The sequence below is a fragment of the Camelina sativa genome, chromosome 3 (genome assembly GCF_000633955.1).
Source record: "Camelina sativa cultivar DH55 chromosome 3, Cs, whole genome shotgun sequence".
Lineage (NCBI taxonomy): Eukaryota > Viridiplantae > Streptophyta > Magnoliopsida > Brassicales > Brassicaceae > Camelina > Camelina sativa.
In genome coordinates, this window is record NC_025687.1 from 7,853,291 (window position 1) to 7,877,486 (window position 24,196).

Sequence of the window (24,196 nt, forward strand, 5' to 3'; positions counted from 1 at the left end):
AGAATCTCCCGTCCCAATCTCGTCATGCTCCACGGATACGGTGGAAACTCCAAATGGCAGTTCGTTCACCAAGTCTCCGATCTCTCGAGATCTTTCAATCTCTTCATTCCCGATTTGCTCTTCTTCGGGAAATCTTACTCGAGGAATCCAGATCGGAGCGTCGAGATTCAGGCGAGGAGCGTCGCCGGAGGATTGAAGAAACTGGGTTGTTGTTGTGTCGAAGGAGTAGGGGGAGGAAGGGTCTCGGTGTATTCGATAAGCTACGGTGGATTCGTGGCGTATGGAATGGCGGAGATGTGGCCGGAGATGGTTGAGAAACTGGTGATCGTGAGCAGTGGAGTGGGGTTCACGCAGAAGCAGAAGACGGCGGAGATGAAGAAACACGGCGGAGATTGTTCGAAGATTCTTGTTCCGAAAACTCCGATGGATCTGCGGTTGTTGATTAAGATCTCTATGAACACCGGTTTAACGTTCGTTCATTGGGTTCCTGATTTCATTCTTTCTCAATTCATCTCTGTAAGTTTTATTCCTGTTTATTTGCAACTTTGGTCCTGTAAATTGTTTGTTCGTTGATTATGAACCTAAAGGTATGAAATTAGTGATTGATTATTATCCTCTCTCTTCTTATGACTGACAGGTGATGTATGAGAAAAATCGGCAGGAGCTTCTTGAGCTAGCTAAGAATTTGTTGGAGAGAGAAGAGGAACCAGAATTGACTGTAGTCTCACAGGTAATTTTAGTAAATTTTTATGAATCAAAATTGGTATTTAGTGATTCTTAATCACTAGTAATGATAACTTTTAAATCATCAAGATAAAAATATAAACAAGTTGTTGATGAGTCGCTTATACTTTTGTAGAAAAAAGATAATTTTGTGACTGGATTTGTTTTGGAGACCAGACATACTATTTTTGTTTCTTTGCTTTAACGTTTCTGTATTATTTATAGGCCAGTGGAGGACACTATGGATTAAGAGATGCTTTACTAGAAATCGAATCTACCAATATAAAAAATGATGTGATTAATTTGATATTCATAATGCAGAAAACGTTAATCGTTTGGGGGGACAAGGATAAAGTATTTCCTTTGGAGCATGCTTATCGGCTGCAGAGGTAAATTTATACTATATACATTACTCTACACACTCATTACATTATCGATCTTCTCTAATGCGTCCCATAAATTAATAAAGTGTTAATAACAACGATCGTAATCGACAACATCGATCGTTGAAACGCATGTAAATAAAAATTATCGTGAATCAATATGTCGAAATTAATCATATATCTTTTGCAGGTATTTAGAGAGTTCAAGATTAGAGATAATCAAGGAAACTGGACACGCTGTTAACATTGAAGCACCAACTACTCTCAATAATTTAATCATTTCGTTTGTCTTATCTTAAATGTTTGATTTCTATTCTTGTATATACTTCTACTTCTATTAGATATCTATATGCACTTGATTTGAGTAAATATTATACATAGTGGACATTATTTCACACATTGCAGCAAAGCCAAAAAAAACATGGAACTCGCTGCTGACTTGCTGATTCAGCAAAAAGACTAAAACTTTCAAGCTTAAAATGAAGTGGACAACTAAAAAAATATAAAGAAGAAAAAAAAAAACAAAAAACCCACTGAAAAGAAGAAGAAATAGTTTGAGTCACAACTATGAAAAAAAAACAAATCACCTGTATTATTTGATTGCCTATAAGACTCATGAATTAATATATATAATACATACAGTTTGACTCTTTGTGCTTCACTCTCTCCATAGATGTGTAAACTCCTGAAACCTAAAAGAAAAGCAAAAGGTGAGGACTATAACCATATAAATATTCGAGCTTCTCTTCTTTATGAAAAATATGGTAATTTTTTGTTGTGTATAAGTTTACCAAGAAGATGAACATAGCAGTGAGAGCTGGCTCAGACTTTTATATTCAAGTACTTTAGTAACGTGTCATATGTTGCAACATGTGAGGACCGGACGTTTGCGAAACCAATTGCTCTGAACTTGGTGATGCTCTTAAGAGATGATTTCCACTATTTGGGTTCACCATCACTTGTCTCATAGTTTCCTTAGAGTTGCTTGCATTCGTCTCTGGTTTTGAGGATTCTAGTAAAGCACGCACCTGTTGACCCAACAACACATTGAAGAAACTTGAGAGAGATGTCCATAAATTTGACTGTACACAAAGAGATGCGATAGTTACTATTTAACGTACCATTGCAAGTCGCTTCTTGTGGAGATCAGTTGGTACCTGCAAGTTGTCAACCTCAGATCAATATCTAGCAGACTCATGTTTTTTCTTTCGTAAATTATCATCTGGACATTCAGATAGCGATGCGCATTCACGTGTACTAAGTTCTCGGATAGTTTTAAAAAGTATATANTGCCTATAAGACTCATGAATTAATATATATAATACATACAGTTTGACTCTTTGTGCTTCACTCTCTCCATAGATGTGTAAACTCCTGAAACCTAAAAGAAAAGCAAAAGGTGAGGACTATAACCATATAAATATTCGAGCTTCTCTTCTTTATGAAAAATATGGTAATTTTTTGTTGTGTATAAGTTTACCAAGAAGATGAACATAGCAGTGAGAGCTGGCTCAGACTTTTATATTCAAGTACTTTAGTAACGTGTCATATGTTGCAACATGTGAGGACCGGACGTTTGCGAAACCAATTGCTCTGAACTTGGTGATGCTCTTAAGAGATGATTTCCACTATTTGGGTTCACCATCACTTGTCTCATAGTTTCCTTAGAGTTGCTTGCATTCGTCTCTGGTTTTGAGGATTCTAGTAAAGCACGCACCTGTTGACCCAACAACACATTGAAGAAACTTGAGAGAGATGTCCATAAATTTGACTGTACACAAAGAGATGCGATAGTTACTATTTAACGTACCATTGCAAGTCGCTTCTTGTGGAGATCAGTTGGTACCTGCAAGTTGTCAACCTCAGATCAATATCTAGCAGACTCATGTTTTTTCTTTCGTAAATTATCATCTGGACATTCAGATAGCGATGCGCATTCACGTGTACTAAGTTCTCGGATAGTTTTAAAAAGTATATAACTTACGGTTTTCGTTTGGTTTTTATCCTCACTTGAGAATCCAGGAATTGTCAAGTGCAAGTTTTTCTCTGCATATCCAGCAAACAGCAAAATGATAAACAATAGCGACTACTTATAATCTACAATGAACAGAGCTCATCAGTCATCACCGAAATTAAATTTTTTAAGTACAGACCTAGGTGGAGTAATATATCCTTGGGCTCCAATACGGATGATTTACGATGCTTAGCCAAGCTACATGCAAAAGACGTCACCTGCAATCAAGTATTGGTAAGATAGAGATAGTTTTCCACAAATATGTAAAGCGAAAAATGAAAACTAATACTAAATAACTGATATTAGCTCCTAACCGAATCAATGAAGTCATCTGCTACCTCCAAAAGGAGGTCTTCAACATCAGGATCCAATTTAGCATGTATATCTACCTGAACATCATAAATACAACAGGATGAGACATATTTTTAAATGAACAGAAGAAGATAGAAACATGCTAAAGAGTTCAATAAAGACAATCACCTGCGAAACCAAATCCTGTATCTTCCTTTTACCAAGGAGTTGGTTTGTTGCTTCTGTTCCCTGGCTTGAGCTACCACCTGGTGTTGTTGTACCCGATTGTGTGGCATCCGGTTGTGACCCCGTTAAACTGACAGATTTTTGTCCTGCATGATTTGACATCCTTGGAGATGGCTGTTGTTGATTAATCTGCATTTGCTGTTGTTGTTGCTGCATCTGCTGTTGTGGTTGCTGCTGTAGTTGCTGCATCTGTTGTATTTGTTGCTGTTGCTGGGATTGGTTCATCTGGAACTGGCCTATCTGTGACTGTTGCTGCTGCTGATGTATAATCTGTGATAACTGCTGCTGATTCAAGGACATACCAGATTGGTGTAACTGAGAAGAGGGTAACTGTTGCTGCTGCTGCTGTAAGAGTAGAGCCTGCCTTTGATTCGGTTGGAGTCGGAATGAATTGGAGCTAGTTATTCCAGACATTTGCTTCAGCCACTGCTGCTGCGTCAAGGAGTTTTGCATCATACCAGCTTGTCCATTCTGGGCCAAACCCGTTAGCTGAGGATTCATGAATGCGAGAGAAGATGATCTTTGGAGGCTCTGGACCTAGACAGGGGATTACAAAAAGTTTCCAAGTGAAGTGGAAACGTCAGATGGTAACTCTTTTTTTTTTTTTTTAACTTGAAAAGAACAAAACACATGCGTACAAAAGGATCAGGAATTTTTTGCACTTGGCACAACATAAATGTATTCGTACCTCTATAGATACAAATGTCAGTTTTACAAGACATGGTAATTCTGTTAAATTTAAGAACCATTCCAACCTCATTCAGGTATTTTACTTGCCAATTACAGAAACCGCTAAAAAAACCTCTGCAAGCCAATATTATGTGATTAAACTACCAACATCTCACGGATTAGTTTAACTAAGACTGGGCAGCAGTAAGCCAAAACCTAAGTATAAGGGTCCAACACGAGAAATCATTTGTATCTACTAAACAAGTTCACAATTTAAGAGAAAGAAGTGTAAGTAAAGTAAACCAGAAAAGTCATACCTGAGGTGAAGTAAGAGTGTTTTGCTGTGACAATTGCTGTCTCATCTGCCCCGGGTTGATTCGCTGCTGAGCATAGAGAGCAGGGTTGCCTCTCATTTGCGAGCTCAAATTAAGTGATCCCATCATTCCCATAGCTTGCATCCCTTGTAACTGTTGTCCAGAACTCCCCGGATGAAACTGCGAACCTTGGACCAGGCCAGATTTCTGCCTCGGCTACAACGGAAAGCTCACTTGTCTCAGACAGAATTAAAAAAAAAAAAAAGTGATTTTGTTCACACAATAGGAGAAACCATAGAATTGCAGTCACCTCCATCACACACTAGTTGTTAACTCCAATTCATAAAAAAGCTACAACTTTACACTCTAATCCAATTGCATTCTATAGGACCAAGAGAACGAGAAACACAAAAAAAAAATAAAAAAAATATCTATATCTATATCTATATGATGTAATGAACTGAATCAAAAACAGAGTAATAAAGTAAGGAATGTAGTACCGAAGCAGCAGCCAATAATTGGGGTTGAATATTCATCTGAGCAGCACCAGCTGCACCGTTAAGCATAGGCAAGTGACCGCTTTGGCCAACCAAAGATGCTCTGGACAAATTAGGGTTACCACCCATCTGCTGCTGATTCTGCTGGCTCTGTTGAACTGAACCTGAGCCACCAAAGTTCATGGTACCGTACAACCCAGCTTGCTGCCTCAAAACGTTGCCGTATTGACCACCTTGCTGCTGCTGCTGCTGTTGTTGTTGCTGAATTTGGCTCATGCGAGAAATAGAAGGGGATCGCTGAAGAGATTGAGCAATTTGGTAATTCGACATTGGGATTTGCTGTGGACTCAGATGTTGTTGCTGAAGAATCTGCTGCTGTTGTTGCGATAATTGTGGAATCGGAGATGAAGAGATTTGCTGCATCATCTGTTGTTGTTGTTGAGGTAATTGCTGATTTTGATTTTGGTTTTGGTGTTGGTGAAGCTGTTGAGATTGATTGAGTTGCTGAGTTTGCTGATCTAAAGATGAAGGAGGAAGAGGATGAGAGAGAGGAGAAGGAGACGGGATCTGAGCTCCAACAACGGGTTGTGGGTTCGAAGTAGGGTTGGGAGAGGAGATGTTGTTGTTGTTGTTGTTGGGTTGCGAATTGTTTTGAAGGACAACACCGTCGGTCGTAGTTGCAGTCATCGCCGGAGACGCAGCCGAATTTACAGAATTGGAAATCGCCGGAGGAGGAGGAGGAGCTGTCATGTGTTGTTGTTGTTGCGATGATGATGAAGGTGGAAGAGGAGGAGGTGCTACAGGAGAAGTTTCCATAGGATTAGGAGATTGTAGTGATTTCGGTGACAGAGACGACGATGATGGAATTGATTCCGCCATTACAAGAAGAAAAACTAAATAAGTCTTTTTTTTTTTTTTCCTTTTTTTCTCTTTCGATTTTTCTCTCATGAAATCGTAAAAGAAATTTCCCCAGAAAAATAAATACTCGAGCCGGAGAAAGAGAATAGAATCATCTGAGCCGTACACGTCAGTAGATTTTATAGGAAAAATAATATAGGTACTGTGTGTACCTCTTCTGTGTGTGTTTCATTATTCCAGACTCTCACACACATCTAACTCTTTAACACTTTTGAGTACTTCCCATTGATCAAACCTCACTCAATACAACAATTATTTTAACATTTTTTATTTTTCTTTTTATGTTTTGTTTTTGTTTTCACCATTTGCATCAGATAATTTTTGCTTTTTTTTTTCTTTACATATTAAGAAAAAAGAAAGTCAAACAGTTTCGTTACTGAAGTGATGAATAGTGTGTGCAGTGTTGTTGTGATCTCGCTTTTTATAAAAGAAGATTCTGCTGATCTACATGTCATTTGTACTCCATATTTTCACGTTTTTTTTTGTATTTCAATTGTTTTTTAATTATGTTTTAAATTTTATTCTGCTCAAATTTTGTTTCTCTCTTGATTCTTACAACTATGCTACTATTTTGTTTTTTTATATCTAACATACAGATTAAGCCTTAACAATTATTGGTTAGCTAAGTAAACTATACAAACTAGACGGAATTTTGTTTGTCTCTTGTATGGTTTACCTGAACTACAAAAAAACCTACTATATATAATAGGGATATGAATCCGGCACCATGAATCTAGAAAGAGAATTAATCATTAAACCTACATCTGTGCAATTACAACAAATTGCACACTCTCAAATCACTAAAATTACTAGTATATCGAGTAATAAGTTACCCCCATATAACATTAATAATTTATTGCATAGTGTATAAGACTGAACTAGAGAGAGAGAGAGATTTTACAATATTACAAGGCAAAGAGTCCCGTGGAGTTGGCGAAGAAGTGTTTCCGGCGGATAAGCTCCGGTTTTCTTGGACCGCTTGAGAGAAGACCGGCTAATAGAGACGGAGGACCCGTGTATTTGGTTTGCACCATTTCCTTCACTCTCATATACCCGTCCAGCGTCATCAGCTCCAGAAGCTTTCTACAGCTCTGAGATTCAAAAGCAAAAAAGTTACAGAATGCTATCACAGAACAAACACACAGTTCGAATATTGAAACGAGACGAAGAGTTTTAAGAGATTTTGATTAGTTTCAGTAAATGAAACCACAGGAGAAAGAGATTTAGGGTTTACCTGAGGATTTAGTATGTCCATTAAGTTTATGATCTCGTCCTGCCACAAATGAAATGTTTTGATTAGTATTTTCATAGAGCTTTGAAACCATGATGGTATGAGCTTATCGGGTGAGAATTGGAGAAGTATCTACCTCTAGAATACCGGGGTTTTGCATCACGGTACCAAGAACACGGCGAACTAGTCCATCAAAGACAACTTTATTTATTGACCCATCTGCGTTTACCCATGGAAATATAGGCACAGGTGGTTTTCCAGAAGTTGGACCCTTTGTTTCACCCTCAATACTCGTTCCATAAGTAACAGATGGAGCTTTGATAGATGCTTCGTGCAAACCGCTCGTTTGAGCCATTTCAGGAAGGTTAAGTATCGTAACCTTGTGAACGCTATTCCCAGCGAGATGCTCTTGCTTCTCCTGTGAAGTACTGTAGCCGCTAGCAATAAAATCTGTTGACCTATGTTCCCCAACAGCTCTTTCCAGGTAGTTCAGTGGTAGAGACTGTGGACCTTTTTGGGAAGTTCCACCCTCCTCCAATGTCAAGAAGTATTTTGATTCGTAGAAGGAATGGACAACACGGAAACTATTATATCCATTCACCTAAATAAGATAATGTCTGGTTAAAAACTTTCTTGTAAAACGATGTAATATAACTAGTAAACCAAGCACTGCAACTTTCTTCTAAATAAAGGCAACGATGTTTGTCAAGTATGAGATATAGGACAAACCTTTAAAGCTACCCCAAATGTTTGAAGTACATCTACAATGCAGTCACAAATTCCTTGGCCTGCAGATGAATAAACAGAGGTTAAATTCACCACGACATGCAAAAGTCAAAGCCTGTTAAAGAGCTTGCCTGATGCTTACTTGAGGTATCAATAAGACGGTGGACTTCTTCAATGCTTAAACCTTGGTCGCCAGCCTTCTGAAGGGCATTGGAAACGGTTTCAAAAACCCTGGGACTGGATAAACTCACTTCCTCACCTGCTGATTCGGACATAATGCAATTAGTAAAACTGGCCATCACTTGCCAGGGAGAATCACCTAGACTGCTTGGTACGACAGTAGAATCCGTAGCGTTAAAAATTTCTTTCATGTCATCAGAATTACAGCCACTATTCGTTTCTTCCGACTTGAAATGAAGTTCACCAGTGCGAGAGTCATCATCTTTAAACAACTGTATTGTATTAGCTGCTGGTAGAGCTACACGTCGAACAGATACTGCTATACCAGGGAAACCCTTTTCCTTTCGGAAGTTGATTTCACCTTCACCTAGTAGCTTTAATTTCTTAGCACTATCACCTTCAGATTCTTCTATGTCATCAGCCCTACGTTTTAAACCTCTTCGATCTCCAGGCTCTCCAACACCTTCTTCAGGCAAGGATACAGAGATAGAGAGTTCACCAGAAGCAATCAATGAAAAGAAATTTAAAATATCGCCACATTGCAAATCCGAAGTAAGAGCGACTGCCCCAGACATAAGGTCTCTTTCACGTTCGAGAAGCCAGCTGGAGAACTTGGCTGCTCTTTTCCCAGTATTAACTGGGAATGGAGACTTTGAAATACTATGCAAGAAGTTTTGAGAAAGCACAAACGGCTGTCCACCACTTCCACCAACCTGGAACAATTTCATACAAAAGACTTCTCAGTTTTCTCTTACAAATAGAGTTATCAAGTTTGCCTAAACAAACAGTGAAATATCAAAGTGAGGTGAAGAAAACTGTTTCTTATTCACCATCTCATCCAAACATCAAGCATGCACATTGTGTGGTTTTGACAGCAACACCGAACGAAGAAAAATGAAGAAAAGATGATACTTAATAACTAAACATGCTATGCTATTGAAATAGAACTTCACATCGACACTCCTATGCCTCTTCAAACAACCGATAAGCATATAACAAACCAGAAATTTTAACACAGCAACAGGACAGTAATAGGTAATTTTACCAGGAATTTTTTGTCTCGGAGGTAGCTATAGGCTGTAAAGAGGTCTCTCTCCGAATAACGTCGTAAGGTATCTTCCAGCAAATTTGGCATACCAGGTGCGGTAGGCATACTCAGAAAAACAAGCTTTAACAGTTCTGCAGCAGTAGAAACTGCCAGAGATTTCCGAACTTGTATACTACCATTGTCCTTTTCATCTGCAGGCTTAACATTTTGATGAAGGCGATAATGTCCAGATCGTCGAGATGTATCTTTAACTTGATCCACAGACACATTGTGAATGTCTTCTGAGTGAATTGAAGGTGGAACCATTTCACTCCCCTGCGAGTTCATAATTTTAATTTACATAAATTGCCAAAAGCGAAAAAATCACTGAAATTGAGACCTTCCAGATCAGGGTGAATGAGATGGCACATGTTTCCAGCAAAATGATGTATGAAGGGTTGCAGCAATATAAGTGAAACGTCACAGTAAGGTCAAGAAATTGTGAGGATGTCAAACAAAAGAAAATTAAGAAATAAGGATGCACCTCATCAACTATATCTCTGTTTGACCATTCCCGAGAGCCAGGTCTCGTCCGTTTAGGGGCCACCAGTTTAGCCATCTTCTTGAGCTCAAGAACATCATTAAATGCTTGACTTATACCCTTTTCATTGAAGTCATCCCATTTCTCTTCATCAGAACATATATCTTTACCATGCTCAACAGAACCAGAATCTGTTCCACCAGTTGCAGGGGATATATGCCTAACAAGAACATGCGACTTGTTGCTCTCTGGTAAATATTTCTGTTTTGTCTCAAGATGTTTTGCATAACGCTCACTTAGCAGATTACAAAGCCTCATGATTGCCTTCCGAAATTTATCATTCTTCATCAATATTTGAACCCTTCGCTTGCAAGCTAAAGGAGAGGCAGGCAGTTCTGGAACTGAAGCCCAAATTACTCCATGAAATTTCGCCCCAAGAGCTGCACGGTGTCTAACATATTGACTCAACAATTTCCTGACAAGAAAATAATTGTGTCAGTGGTGCAAATCAATCAGATATAATAAGATAAAAGATTTGAGAGGTTTAAAGAATGCACGACTGAACACTCAATCATATGGAAGTTAATTGGCAATAAAAAAACATGAATTCCTATTGACTATTGACCCTCCTCTGAGGTATGAATTCCCTAAAGAGAGACCCCTAAAACCAACATTACATTGGACGTTTACAACGAAAACTGATTTGATATATGAACAGCATTTCTATAAACATACAGATCTACTACTGAATTTTCATTGGATGTGTCAAGTACCTGTCAGCCTCATCTGTCCACGAAAATCTTTGTGAAGAAGTTGATGTGGTCTTTGAACTTGCATGCTGGTTGATAATAGAAGAACACTGGCCTTCATCTTCAGTAAGATCCCCAATCTCTGCATTTTCTTGTTGACTATGCTCCTGATGCATCGGAATGGGGGTCTGGTCCTCTTCCAATGAATTTTGAAAATTCTCACTATTTGAGGCACCAACGGCATCAGAATTTAGAACCTTTTCTCCATCTACTATCATGGATCTGATACCTTCTCCTGTAGTCTTTACGAGGGTTGCTCTTTTTCTTTTCCCGGAAGATGAACAAGGGCTATTATCTACAGTTAAATATTTATCTTTCGATTTGGATTTCACCCGTCGTCCATGCTTCACATGATAGACGTGCATAACCTGGAGTATGCAACCAAAAACTATCAGCTACCTCACCCAAAAAAACAAGAAGAAACAACGAGAACATTCAGGTCAGTCTCTGTTCATGGACCAGAGATGAGAAAGCCTAAATCGGAAATCAAGAGTCTGGCATGATCTCTAAGATCAAGAACAATAAGAAAATTATTTGGCAAAGTACCACCTGGTCATAAATCATTTTTTTTTCAGGCAGATAACCTAAACAATATATACAGCATACACAAATCATATCTTCACCTGCTCTAAGGTCAGGTTCAGATCCTTAGCAATTTTCTCACACTCTTTGAATGAGAGTTTTTCCTTCTCATCGTTTGCAATGCGCTGTAAGAGCTTAGCACGCTGTTCCGTTGTCATGACACAATCTGAGGCCCAAGAGCGGAAACGGAAAACCTAGAAGAACTGTCAGTTAGAAACAGTTTTCTGAATACCTAACATAACTACACAAGCGTAACACACTTACATATTCTGGTAGGTTTTGATATTTTAGTTTTATGGACTCAACTGTTATACATATGATAAGCCATAATATAAAAGATCAAGCTTATACCTCTTGAACAACAGATCCCGGAAATGCTAGCTTAGCAGCTCTGTGATCGGCAGCAGCATAGCAATATTCTAAAGTTAGCCAATATTCATCAACAGCATCTCTGTTTGATAGAATAAAATCATGTCGAATACGTGGACGAAAATCAAGAGATATGACATTGGATGTAGCAGCAACAAACACAGGTTCCTCTATGTAAGGCTTAAGCTCCATTGCATGTGTTAGATTAGCATACTTCTCCTCAATTTCATCGCGTCTGAGTCTACTACTTACCATCTGAATCAACTACAAAATAAAAATAGGCACAGGCAATAAAAAATATTCATTTTTCGAATTGCACACTTCTCTGAAATATGGTACTTGAGGTGATATTTAATTATTAATATTTAAAAATACCTTCAACCGGCGTAAAATATCGATAAGCATCGATAATCTCCCAGTCGCAAGAGTATCCATTAGAAGCTTATACTCTTCGCCAGGAAGCTCAGAAAGACGCATATTTTGTTTGCATTTCTTCATCATATCATCAGCTTTCTGAGTAGATCCAACAACTTGTAAAAATAGTTCGAGTGGCATGGCCCTAAAAGCATCTTCAAGTGCAAACAAATTCTCAAATTTCTGATCATGTACAGACGAAAAGGCATCGTCCCAGCTAGGCAAAGAACTAAAATAGTCCCAAAGAAAACAATGTAAGAGCTTCACACGAACCATCTTTGCAAGCACAAACCCATTGGCTCGCATGGCTCCTGATTTGCTAGCACGCGCATCCAAATCCACATTAGATTGACCTCTCTGAACGTCATTCAATATCGGAATTGGCTCGTTACTTTTCCTCTTCCATACGTTCTGGCCACGGACTCCCAGTTCAAAAGACCTAATCTTATTATGAATTTCGCCAACTATGTCAGGACTCAGACTTTGAACAGATGGATGAAAAACTACTACAGAGCTACGATTACGACCACAATTAGTAACATTTGGGACACTAATGTTCATGCAATTGCAGAGTCCTTCTTCTTGAAGCCTGTTCAGAATTCTGTCTATGGTTTTCCTATCCACTTTGGAGCTCCTGTCCTTCTCAAGACTGAGAAGCCATTTATGTAGCTCGGCTCTCAAAACAAACTTCTCCTCCTTTGGCCAGCCAAGAAAGAAGAAAGAAATAGTCAGTTGGAGGGGAAAAGGATAAATAAATTATGGCATGCAATGTCGATAAAGAGAACAGTAAGTACATTTAAGCGCTCAAGTATTCTCCGCTCTCTTCGAGAGTTTTCAACAGTAATCGGCTGAGTTTGATGCACCTTTGGTTTGGGCAGCTGAGATAGAGCGAGATGGTTCATTTCTGACAAAGCCAAATCAGGGGACCCCATTGTAGCATCAACAACCTTATCACAACTCTCATGAAATGATTCATGTAAGTTACGGCGTGTAAGGACATTTTTTCTTTTGGCATTAGATGGGGAACAGTTGGCAAGTCCTGAATTGCTTTCAGGATCAGTTAACCTTTCAGGTGTAGCAAAGTGGAGAACTCCTGAATTGTTTTCAGAATCAGGTAACCTTGCAGGTGTAGCAAAGTCAGCATCAGAAACTGCAAGACTGCGCTCAATGGAGGTCTGAGCCAATCCCCCAGTATCATGAGGTGTGCCAAAATCATGAGCTGGTGCACTATTTTCCCTGCTAAGAATTTCAGCTTTCTCAGGAAACAGATCAGAACAGTCGGACCCAGCATTACCAGAAGTCCAAACTCTAAATACTCTAGCCTTCTTGTGGCTTTCTGCCTGTAAATGCATCCCCACTCTTGAACAAATACTATAAAGCCGAGAGTAGCTCTTCTTCTTGTCAATTCCAAGTCTTTCGCATACCTGGTAAAATAAAAGTTACTACACACTGTAACCCCCAACCTTAGGAATACCAAAAAGATGTAAGCCAAACCAATCAAACGATTACCTCCATCACAGGCAAGCCTTTGGATCCTTCAGCATCAACCATATCATAAATTTGATTATCTATCGGAAGCTCCAAAGTTTGTTCTGTTTTTTGAATACTCCTTCCAAAGTTTAGAAGTTGCTTTTTCCCAGAGTAGTTGAAATTTTTGGGTGAAAATCTTTTTAACAAACGGAGGCAGCGTTCAACCTGCCGAAAGGACAAACCACATGAATATTCGTTATATATCCAAACAAAACCGACCAGAAAAAAAAAAGCAACTGGCCACGATATGTGGTGAAATCTGTTTGAATGATGGAATGCAATGTAGTTCACCTTATTGTTCACCACAGCATCAAACTCCTCTACTACATGAGAATCTGTCAACCGGCGACAAACCTGATGTTACCCAAAATAAACACTTTTTTAAAGTTTGAAAGTCTGTTTTTCCTTCCAAATTTTGTTTGGAATACAGTATTCAGTTCCAAGCTGATGAAAAGTAAGAGGATAAGGGAAAAAAAAAAGATTTACACTTCTCCAAGCTCTATGCCTTGAATGTGATCCCAGATAACCAAGGTCTTGCTTAACGTCCGAGACAACTAGAACCTGCACTACAAGGAAATGAGTATAGAGCAAGAATGCTCCAGCTTGATAAAAATAAGAAAGAAAATAATTCTGCAGTTACTAACCTTGTCTTTAGCTTCTTCAAGCTTATCACAAATTGCCTGCATTGCTGGTAGATAATCTTTAATAAGCGTATCATCTTTTGTAGCCTCTTGCTCCTTCATTGGTGTGTCCATCAAAGAGTCCTCTTTGCAAATTTCAAACCTCTGCTGGGAACCCAAAGGCTTGGCGTAACGACTTAAGTAAATCATATTGGTGCTAATGCATGAGGTGGTCTTGGAATCACCTTCACCATCAACTTCCTTTGTTCTCACAATAGCTGGTTGCTTAACAGCTAAACCTCGAGACTCAAGGTGCTTCACTATATAGAAGAAGTTCCTCCCTTCGATACCAAACTCTTTAGCAAGCAGATTTTGTGCAACTCCATTGGCTCTGCATCAAAACACAGACATTATACAAACTCGGAACTCTTAAGAGTTAACTAGAAGAGAATTTTTTTTGAATTAGCTTACCGAGCAACAGCAAGCCGCTCAAGAACGCGACGCTGAATGGCGGAAATGGTTGTGTTATTGGACTGAGCATCGTACAAGCCAACGAAGTTACCTCGGAGCTTCTCATTAGCGACGATCCTCAAATCGAGTCTGAGAGCTTCTTCCAGCTGTTGAATTGAAGCATCAGATGGTTCGTAGACAGTGTTCTTCGCCTTGAAGTGGAGCTGAGGGACAGCGAGAAGATTACTCCAAACATGAGACTTGACGGAAGGAGAAAGAGGAGGAGGAGAGAGGCGTGACCAGAGAGAAACGAGTGGGATCCCTGTATTTCCTTGACAACAGATCTCCTCTAGTGCCGTGCATAGAATCGAATCCATCTCTCATCATCCAAATAAAGTTACTCCGGTAGGTTTTAGGTTAACGGATAAATATTCCGCCGGTAAATTAGTCGGTCAGATGATTTCCCGGCGACACGAAATTCTCGCCGGAGAGGGAGGTTTGGGAAGATTTTTTAGAGTTAGGCGAAGATGGCGGGATCAGAGAGGACGATCGAAGCGAAAAACATTCCGAGTTCTTGGTGACGGGATCGAATCTCTACAGAAACTGCGAAATTAAAAAAAACAAAAAAACAAAAAAACAAAAAAACAAAAAAACGTAAATTAGGGATGAGAGTGAGACAAAGTAAGTGACGAGAATAGCCCTACGTACGTGTCGTTTTATTGGTAATTGAAACGGCATGGTGTTTAACCCCGAAGTAGTCACAAACAAGCACGAAGCTTATACGGGTCGGGTTTAAAACTTCGGGTCAGATTAATTCGATCCAGATTGTCTCTGGCTTCTCTAACCTCTGTATCTCTCTCTGCAAAAATCGAGATTCAGAGCAAGTGCAGACAAAAAAAAAAAGATTTTTTTGTTGTCATATAAATTATCGATGAAAAAGAAAGATTCTTTGTTTGTTTCCCGAGAATAAAAATCTCGACTTCCATCTCCAATCTGTCCATCAGACCTTTTTTTTTTTCTTTTTCTTTACTTCCGAAGGTAAGGGAACTAGATCGGAACTGTTTTCAATTCTGGGCTGTGTTCAATTTTGTATGTCTTTGCTTAGGATTGTGTGGAATTATGCATTTGTTTATTGGTTTCTGGGTGTTTCGTATTATTGAGGATTACGAATCGTATCTGAATCTGTTTCTACTTTTTTTTTTGTGAAGTTTTTACTAAGGCTATTTCTGAAACAGCTTTTTTACTTCTTGCTTTTTAGATCTCTTTCCCTCTTGGTTCATAAGAACAAAGTTGTGTTTTTTTTTGTTTTTTCCCCGTACGAATCATGACTTTTTTCACCTGAGTCCTGTTGGGATCTTGTCTGAAATCAGATTGGTTTGTAACTGGAAAAAGGTCTGTGTACTAATGGAATCTTTATGTTAAGAAGATTAAAGGATTAGATAGCTCTGAAATCAAGATAGGGTCAGGTCAACGCATGAAGAATAATCTTGTGTGTTATTGATGAAACTATTTCTCTAGTCAACGTTTTTATGTAAACTTGATCCCTTTCTTGGCTTTTCACATTGCAGGAATATAAAGGATCAATCAAAGATTTTGGTTTTGTCCGGATACTAACCGGGAAATGGAAGGAGATGTGTTCTCAGGATTTGGAGACAGACACAATGTGGATGGTAAATTGTTGCAGGGCTTCCAGAAGAGCTTTGTGGATGTTCAAGACATTTTGGATCAGAACCGGTTACTGATCAACGAGATCAATCAGAACCACGAGTCCAAACAACCGGATAATTTGGGTAGAAACGTGGGTTTGATTAAAGAGCTCAACAACAATATCAGAAGAGTGGCTAGCCTTTACGGTGACCTCTCTCATTCTTTTGCAAGATCAGTTGATGCTTCATCAGAAGGTGAATCTAGTGGTACTTTGAAATCTGATGGGAAAGCTAACCAAAAGAGATTTAGATCCGGTTAGTATATTTTTTTATCAAGAACACCAAAGGTTGATTTATATTCAGAGCTAATTTGATTGAGAGGAGTCAAGCAGTAGAGTTCTACTATTGTAATATCTTTGTTGAAATGATAGTGTTACATCCTATATCAAAGTTGATTTTCAGTTTTAAAAGAGCTCTTAAGTTATTGTCGGTTTATACAAACTATTGGAGAAAATTGTTGTAAAGTTTACACAACATTTCGATTTGATTCTTCCTTCATTGATCTCAATCATTGCCTGTTGGTGTATGCCATTCAAACCATGCGAGAATTTCATGTGTGCAATTAATTTGTTCAACTTTAAGGCGACACGTAATTCGAATCCGGAAATGTGAGACGGCACGCAGTCGTAGTGCACGAGGGTAAGGACGGAACGTAGTTCGCTCTTTTTTCGGCAGATATTTCGTTATTTGATGACGTGGCAACATCTAGTAGCTTCCCGCAAAACTATGCGGATCCCAATTGGCATCCTGAAATCGAGTGAATAAAAAACTTTGGAATCCGGACCTGTGCTGCACTCTGTATTAGGGAAAAAAAAAAGGCGAAAGCGAGCCAAAAAAAAAAATAAAAAAAAGCAGAGCAAAAATTTTCTAAATTTCCCAACTTTTTTGCTTAGTCAAGAAGCTTCTCCTCCGCCGAAATTTCGAGTTCACTGGAAAGTTTAGTTTTTTCTTCTCCGTTCGCGTTCTACTTTCTCTGGTAACTCGCTTCTGTACTACTCGTTTACTGAGGTTTTTGATGTTTTTGTTACTTTTCATGTTTCTAGCCTGAAAATTCAATATTGGGGTTTGTTTGATTCAATGTATTCGGAGTTAAACTTAGTAAAATCTGTCAAAACCATGACTGTGAGGACTCTATCATGCAAATTTGTAAAAACGTAGCTCAAATTTACGACCTTTGGTTTACCCCCCAAAAAAAATTGGAAACTATTACATTTATTTCGAAGATGTACTATTGTTGCTTCTCTCTTTAAAGTTTTCTAAAGGTGAAGCTAGAATTTTGAGTATAAAGTTACGGTATTGTGTAAGATTTGTTTCTATTTCTTGGTAAGTTTGTTTCCTAATTCCATCTGTTTTTGTGATTTCATTTTCAGGTTGTTCGCTTGAAGCTGCATTTGGTAGGTTAACATTTGGAAACAATGTTTGGAACTGTGGAATACTATGAAGAGATGTTTCAAGACAGTACTTTTCTTCAGTCAAAAAGTGGATCACTTTCTTCAACAAATCAAACTAAAAATCCTGTTGCGTACAAGCTTGTGCGGGTATGTTCTCAGATCTATAGAATAGAGAAACATGATGTTTTTGCTGGTCCTGGAATTGAGAACTCTGACTACTGCGATTACAAGTTTTAGCTTTTCCGTATCTTATATGAGATTGGTTCTGTGAATGCTTTAGGTTGCAGAAGATGGGAGACTAGTTCCTGCAACTGATGAAGAAATGTTGGAGGTCAAAGAGTTACTTGAGAAGAATGAGAATGATATGCCTGTTTTGCCAGATCCTAGACAGACTGAGGATTACATTCCCGACGAAGGTTCACCTTCTCAGTTTCTGCAGCTAGAATGTTTTGAAGGTTTGGTCCTTTTCACTCTAAGCTTATATTACATGTTAAATCACTCTTGTTAGAGCCTTTGTTAGCTTAATTCGTCTAATGTGCCTATATTTATTGGATTATTTGCAATGTCGGAGGTCTGACTTGACTTTTGTGTAAATGTGTTTACTGCTGCATCCCTATATGATGTCTAGGACTGTCAGTTCTCTTGTAGTTTGCAATCATTTGTGCCTCTTGGCTTATCTAACTCAGCTATTGAAACCAGGCTTATATGAGCCGGAAACTGCAGAAGCATATACAGAAATTTTTGATCCGGGCTTATTTCAGTCAGAAACTGCAGAAGCATATCCAGAAAATTTGAATTCTCGACTTGAGGTCTGTTTTCTTTCTTCAAATTCTAGAAACAGAAATTTTTAATATTTGTTTCTTTTATGATAACTATCTTGTATCAGATGGATGTTTAATCCATCAATTTTACGTCGCCTTTGAAACTTTTGCAGTCTAAAGAAGAATTGATATATGAATCTCAGATGCTTTTTGCTCTTCCGGAGACCTAATTTCAGATTTCTAATGTGCAGGAAGTCCAATCCGAGGCTTTGCTGCGGGAGCCAGTTCGTTTTCCATCAAATGGATGCAGTATGAATCAATGTAGGGATGTGTCACCATACTCAAATGCTACAGGTAGTCCTAAAGAACCTGCTGCGTGTAAACCTGAAGTTTCTAGAGTAGCAGGCGAGATATGCTTGGATGATCTTTCAATCAAATCATTGCAAGATACATTCAGAGCAAAGTTTGGTCGTGAAACTACTTGCAAGAGCAAACAATGGCTGAAAAGGAGGATCACAATGGGAATGATTAATTCATCTATTGTTCCAACAACTAGCCTGAAAATTTATGATAACAAACTGGTTGGTGGAGGTCAAGACAATGCTTTTAGCAACGATACAGTAGATGAAGCAAGAGCTATGGAAAGCAAAGATACGCCATCTAGTCCTGATTGCTTAAAGGGACATTCAAATGATTTTGGGCGTAGTCCTGTTGAGACTTTTGTGGACCATTATTCTGGGAATGAAGATTTTGAAGGTGGATATAGGTCTGCAAAAAGAGTTAGGAAGCCTAGTAGGAGATACATTGAAGAAATTTCAAAACCCAATGAAAAACAGCAAAGTGATGAGTCAATGACCCCTTCAAAAGATCAGAGCTCTATTCAAGCCGTTTCTTCAGGAGGGAGAGTTGTTATCACCAGGATGATATCCCTTGCTGGTTCCAGAATTCAGGTTCCCTATGTTTCTCATGTAAGGAGAAGCCGTCCAAGAGAAAACATAATGGCACTTGGGGTATGTCTCTGTTGCTCATGTCCTTCAATATCTTAATTAACCCCATTCCTTTTCAGATGAGCTATCAAAATCTTTCCATATATCTGGCCCGTGCTAGATGATCAATGTCTATTGTTACACAATGGAAAAGAGGAATAAAGACGAAATTATCTTTTATTGTGCTGGCAGCTGTCAAGGTAATTAAGGATAATGTAGTTTACCTGAACATTTTATAGGAGTTTCATTCCAAGTCATGGGAGGTGAAAGCTACTCCTGACAAGAGTAACCTGAATCTAAGCCCATCTCGGTGGAACAATGATGTGAAACGAGTTTCAGGTGTCAAATCTGCTTCTAGACCTGTCAAGAAAGAAGTAAGATCACTTAAGCATTCTATATGACTTAACCATTTCTATTATAGTGGATACAACTTTGTCAATACATAATCCATATTTTTGCAATTTTATCTATCGAAAGATATCCTTACACTTTGAGGAAAATGGTCTCATTCTCATGCTCATTCTCATTCTCAATTTGCACTTTTATATGCCAAATTACTTGGATTTATGGTATGACACAGTTGCTCACTGCTTTATGTATTTTGGTTATCAGAGCAGTAAGGACCATTTAAAACCAATTTCTAATGACGTGGATCAAGACTACATGGAGTCAGAGAACTTAGATTCATCTGGAGAGAGCTCAGATGAGAATAATCGCGTTGATCTACCAATCACGCAAAGTGGAATTAGAAGGAAGCATCATCGAGCTTGGACTTTCACTGAAGTTGAAAAACTTGTCGAAGGTGTGACGAAATATGGAGTAGGGAAATGGTCTGAGATCAAAAAGGTTTTATTTTCATCATTCGTGTACCGTACCCCTGTTGATCTCAAGGTTGGTTCAACATAACTATAAACTGCCTCTACTCAATATTATTAGTCCTCCTGTTTTTTTGTTCGCTAACACTACAACTGTCTCTCATGATAGGACAAATGGCGAAATTTACGGAGAGCATGCTTTTCTCAAACTCCGTCAAACAGGATGGTTAGCACTTACCGAGATGATTTTTTTTTATATCATACAACAGAGTCAAGTTAATGTATAATTATATTTGGTGTTAGACTAAACCAGCGAATTTGCAGGGAGGTCCACAGAAACAGGGGTCAATGGCCATTCCTACACACATTATGTTGCAGGTAAGAGAGCTTGCTCAGAAACAGTCACCGGTTCGCAAGGGTAGTAGAGTAGTAGTGAAGGGATCATCAAGAAATGGTTTCTTGTAGCGTTCCGTTTCGTTTCGTAAAGTAGAGTAGTAGTGAAGGGATCAACTCTGCTCTTTTTGTTTGGATTTTGTAGACTTAAAGGTAGTTTTTGTGAATTAAACCGGATTACTAACTGGCGTTATTGGAATTGATATGAGATGGTTCCTTACTCTATGCGGTTTCGTGCGAAGTGTTAGAAAGTTGAAAAAGCAAATTCCAGTACCAGTAACGTTTAAAACGCAGCGTTTAGTATCGAACCAAACCAGATGATCGAATCCCACCACAAAGACCGTGATGTGAGAGGGCAAAAATTGCATAGGTTGGCATCGTAGAGATGGGAGAAGACATAAAACGACGTGATGGTTCACAAAAGAACGTGAACACAAAGGTTGCAATTGAAAAGTCACATCTTTTGGTTTAATCAAATTTTTTTTTAAACGACAACCTTCAGATCAATAATAAAACTAATTTCAACCATTGGATTAGAAATATGATCTAGCAGACCCTTAAAAATGGGTTTGATATTATACATACTAATTCCTGCGCTTGCTGAAATCCCACTTATATATATTACACAATTGTCCGGTGGTTGACAGTTGTTGACAGTTAACATAAAGACAGCTTAACCTTCTCCAAGAAGTAACCACTGCAAAAGACAGTATCAAACGGTGTTGCCATAGATTTTCTATGCACTATTTCTCCCAAAATATGACAAATTTCTGTCCTCTAAGCAACAACAAAAGAACTACATATGGAGCTTTGACGACGAAAAAAAAAAAAAACAACAACAAAAGAATACCTTATAAAATCAAATTGCGCCAATGTATATATTTAGAATCTTGCATAATGTACCTCATCCTCATATATATCGGGATATCTCATAAAAGAAAAAAAAGATGGACTTCAGAATACAACAGCTATAACCGTTTCGTTTTGTTGATATAAACTCAAAAAAGAAAGAAAAAAACAATAATTAATCTTGAATCTTACGAAGCAACAGCAGCAAGCCTCTGCTTTTTCCATTTATATGCAGCCTCAACAAGTTTGAGATTCTTAGTCTGCGATTCTTCTGGGAAGACACAATCAAAGTATTCTTCGTACTCTGTAGAACTGTCTTCTGTAGTGATGGCCTTTCTCTTCTTGAGCTTCCTAGAGAGCTTCGGTCGAACGAGATCAACATCTCCTAGCTTACCAAAGCTCGTCTCCATGTTCACCCAATCTAGTGACGCACGTTCTTCTTTCAGATCTGGTGTGCAGTCCTTGTAATACGTGTTGGCTCTGTCGAAAACCGCTCTGGCACGTCTGATGCAGTTGGTAACATCATCTTCTTGTTGTTGCGCTTCAAACTTTGCAAAACTAACCCAGACCTAGTAATGCTTTGTACGGTCCAAGAGTCGCTCATATAAAGCTCGTGTCCTCTCTACTTTCCCTTGTGATATCTCAAAATCAATGTATGCCTTCCACAGCACCTCAGGCATGTCAAGAGCAGGCTGAGATATTGCAAGTTCAAATATGGCTCTAGCTCGCTCTGTTTCAGCAAGGAACCTTTCTAACTCAGCAAACTTGGTCCAAGCATAGCAGTTCTCAAGAGACCATTCAAGATACCGTTGATATAGTTTTCTACACCTATCTACGTTTCCCAGCTCGTCTTCAATCTCAATGTATTTCTTGAATATCTTATCTTTTGGAGCTTTTCCAATCGCATTAGCTAATATCCGCCGAGCACCTGTGAGATTCAATAGCCTTATCTCAAACTGTGCAGCGAGCAACCATATTTTAGCAAAAGAAACTTTGGCGTGAGGGATAAGCTTGAGGCATTCTCTGTATACAAGTCGCGTACGCTCCACATCTTCAGTTTCAATCTCTTCAAAGAGTGCATAATTAATCCAAAGATAGATATATCTCTGCCAGTATCGTTTCTCCTCTGTCGGTGGAACGTTAGCAATGGCCCTCTCGTAGATTTCTCTGATCCTATCTTTGTTCCCTACACTATCTTCTAGCCTAAGGTAATCGAACCATGCATCGTAGTTAAGAGGGTTCTTCCTTACTTCATCTTCATATTCAAACCTTGTCTTGCCAACGATGGCGTCCTCAATCCCTTCCTTATCACCATACTGTTTCTCAAACGCAACAAACTTCTTGTACAAATGCTCTGCTCTTCCTTTAGGAATTTGATCCAGAGCAAACTTGTAGATACACCTAGCTCGTTCCACTTCCTTGCAGCCTTCTTCGAATTCAGCAAAATCTACAAAAAGTTCTTCATCGTCTGCAAACTCCTCGATGGCGCGTTCGTACACATTCCTTGCACGCGCAGTTTCACATCCTTTCATCTCGAACTTAGCGTATCGGATGTAAGTGGAAACTTTCGGATGGCAAAGAACAAGTCTGTCGTAGAGTGATCGTGCACGGTTGATTTCGTTATACCTAAGTTCGAATTTAATAAACGAGAGCCAACCTTGTTGATCGGGTGACCAGTCCATCCACCGCTCGTATATCTGTCTAGCCCCGGCAATATTCCCAAGCATCTCTTCCATGTGAATATACTTGTACCAAAGCTGGTCCACGCTGGGGAGGAGCTTAACGGCACGGTCCCAAACGTTTCTCGCGTGATTGATCGCCTTGTTCTTCATCTCGAACTCGGCGTACTTGAGCCAGAGCGTATGTTCCCGGTAATAGATTCCCGAGGCTCGTTCCCACACGCTCCAAGCACGTGCGTAATCCTTCTGTGAATCTTTCCAGCGCGCATACTTGATCCATTCATGGATGCTACCTCCTCTGCCGCGGACCCGGTCCTCGAACTCCTTCCAACGGCGGAGTCTGTAGTCGGAAAGCTCCACGGAATCAGTAATGTTCTGCTTAGGCGGAAAGCCTACGATGATGTGGTCATATAATCAGCTCCCTTTAAACCTAATTAAGGATCTGTTGACAAGTAATTATGCTCTCGTTACCTCTATGTCTATGCCTCTATCTATAGGATTAAACCTATACATGTTTTCCAATTAGAAAAAGGAAAAGAATGGGATTTTCCTTAAATTCTCCAAACAAGAAAACGTGTTTATTTTTCTTTTTTTCTTTTTTATTTTTTTATTATCCAATAAGTCAAAGTTAGATTTTAGATAAAAGCATATATTTCAAAACATCAATTTATATATTCTTTATCTTATAAATCATAGATCATTGGATATCATACAGTATAAATTTGTTAAAATCTTAGTTTAAACTTTATTAATGTTTTGTGTATAAAAATGAGCTAAATAATCTATGTTTAAATTGGATATCATACAGTATAAATTTGTTACAAGTCTTAGTTTAAACTTTATTAATGTTTTGTGTATAAAAAAGGCTAACATATATTGATTTAAATCATTTAATAATCTTGTTAACCCTTGTCACTTTGAGTGAAAATATCAGGTAAAACGAATTGCTTTTGGATAATTATATCATCAGGTAGAGTGCTATCCATCCTTACTTTTTGGCTCAATTTGTTCAGCAATGCAACAACAGCAATTACAAAAAAAAAAAAAAAAAAAAAAAAAAAAAAAAAAAAAAAAAAAAAAAA

At 38.6% G+C, this 24,196-nt stretch overlaps 5 protein-coding genes, 1 long non-coding RNA gene and 1 pseudogene across 6 annotated transcripts in view; 3 read left to right on the plus strand and 4 right to left on the minus strand.

Moving 5' to 3' along the window:
* The window catches only part of LOC104775854 (lipase 1-like), a 7,726-nt gene extending 6,230 nt beyond the window's left edge, over positions 1–1,496 (plus strand). The window contains exons 2-5 of the mRNA XM_010499793.2: positions 1–516; positions 638–730; positions 1,045–1,112; positions 1,297–1,496. The exon at positions 1–516 is cut by the window's left edge and continues 1 nt beyond it. Coding sequence (XP_010498095.1) covers positions 1–516; positions 638–730; positions 1,045–1,112; positions 1,297–1,405 — 786 coding nt within the window. The 3' untranslated portion in view covers positions 1,406–1,496. The remainder of the gene's footprint in view (positions 517–637; positions 731–1,044; positions 1,113–1,296) is intronic.
* Positions 1,466–2,329, minus strand: LOC109132223. Its single transcript, XR_002037478.1, has 3 exons — positions 2,228–2,329; positions 1,898–2,134; positions 1,466–1,798 (listed from the first exon to the last, which is right to left on the minus strand). It is a non-coding gene; the product is annotated as an uncharacterized LOC109132223 (long non-coding RNA).
* Positions 2,404–6,135, minus strand: LOC104775853 (transcription initiation factor TFIID subunit 12b-like). The gene is made up of 9 exons (XM_019243511.1): positions 5,141–6,135; positions 4,644–4,856; positions 3,601–4,194; positions 3,435–3,509; positions 3,260–3,338; positions 3,091–3,152; positions 2,917–2,952; positions 2,587–2,823; positions 2,404–2,487 (listed from the first exon to the last, which is right to left on the minus strand). The coding sequence occupies exons 1-8, from the start codon at positions 6,083–6,085 to the stop codon at positions 2,641–2,643; spliced, it is 2,187 nt and encodes a 728-aa protein (XP_019099056.1). The 5' UTR covers positions 6,086–6,135; the 3' UTR covers positions 2,404–2,487; positions 2,587–2,640.
* On the minus strand, positions 6,786–15,168 carry LOC104775855. Its single transcript, XM_010499794.2, has 17 exons — positions 14,556–15,168; positions 14,109–14,475; positions 13,951–14,025; positions 13,756–13,818; positions 13,444–13,629; positions 12,729–13,358; positions 11,896–12,630; positions 11,503–11,784; positions 11,193–11,345; positions 10,534–10,937; positions 9,764–10,235; positions 9,238–9,555; positions 8,155–8,905; positions 8,016–8,074; positions 7,423–7,887; positions 7,290–7,328; positions 6,786–7,146 (listed from the first exon to the last, which is right to left on the minus strand). The coding sequence occupies exons 1-17, from the start codon at positions 14,909–14,911 to the stop codon at positions 6,961–6,963; spliced, it is 5,541 nt and encodes a 1,846-aa protein (XP_010498096.1). The 5' UTR covers positions 14,912–15,168; the 3' UTR covers positions 6,786–6,960.
* LOC104775856 (protein ELF4-LIKE 4) lies at positions 15,318–16,650 on the plus strand. Its single transcript, XM_010499795.2, has 2 exons — positions 15,318–15,572; positions 16,103–16,650. The coding sequence occupies exon 2, from the start codon at positions 16,156–16,158 to the stop codon at positions 16,498–16,500; it is 345 nt and encodes a 114-aa protein (XP_010498097.1). The 5' UTR covers positions 15,318–15,572; positions 16,103–16,155; the 3' UTR covers positions 16,501–16,650.
* On the plus strand, positions 17,043–20,809 carry LOC104775857. The gene is made up of 9 exons (XM_010499797.2): positions 17,043–17,216; positions 17,611–17,778; positions 17,912–18,086; positions 18,331–18,440; positions 18,644–19,402; positions 19,618–19,752; positions 19,991–20,269; positions 20,363–20,419; positions 20,518–20,809. The coding sequence occupies exons 2-9, from the start codon at positions 17,656–17,658 to the stop codon at positions 20,656–20,658; spliced, it is 1,779 nt and encodes a 592-aa protein (XP_010498099.1). The 5' UTR covers positions 17,043–17,216; positions 17,611–17,655; the 3' UTR covers positions 20,659–20,809.
* Positions 21,421–23,525, minus strand: LOC104778758 (annotated as a pseudogene).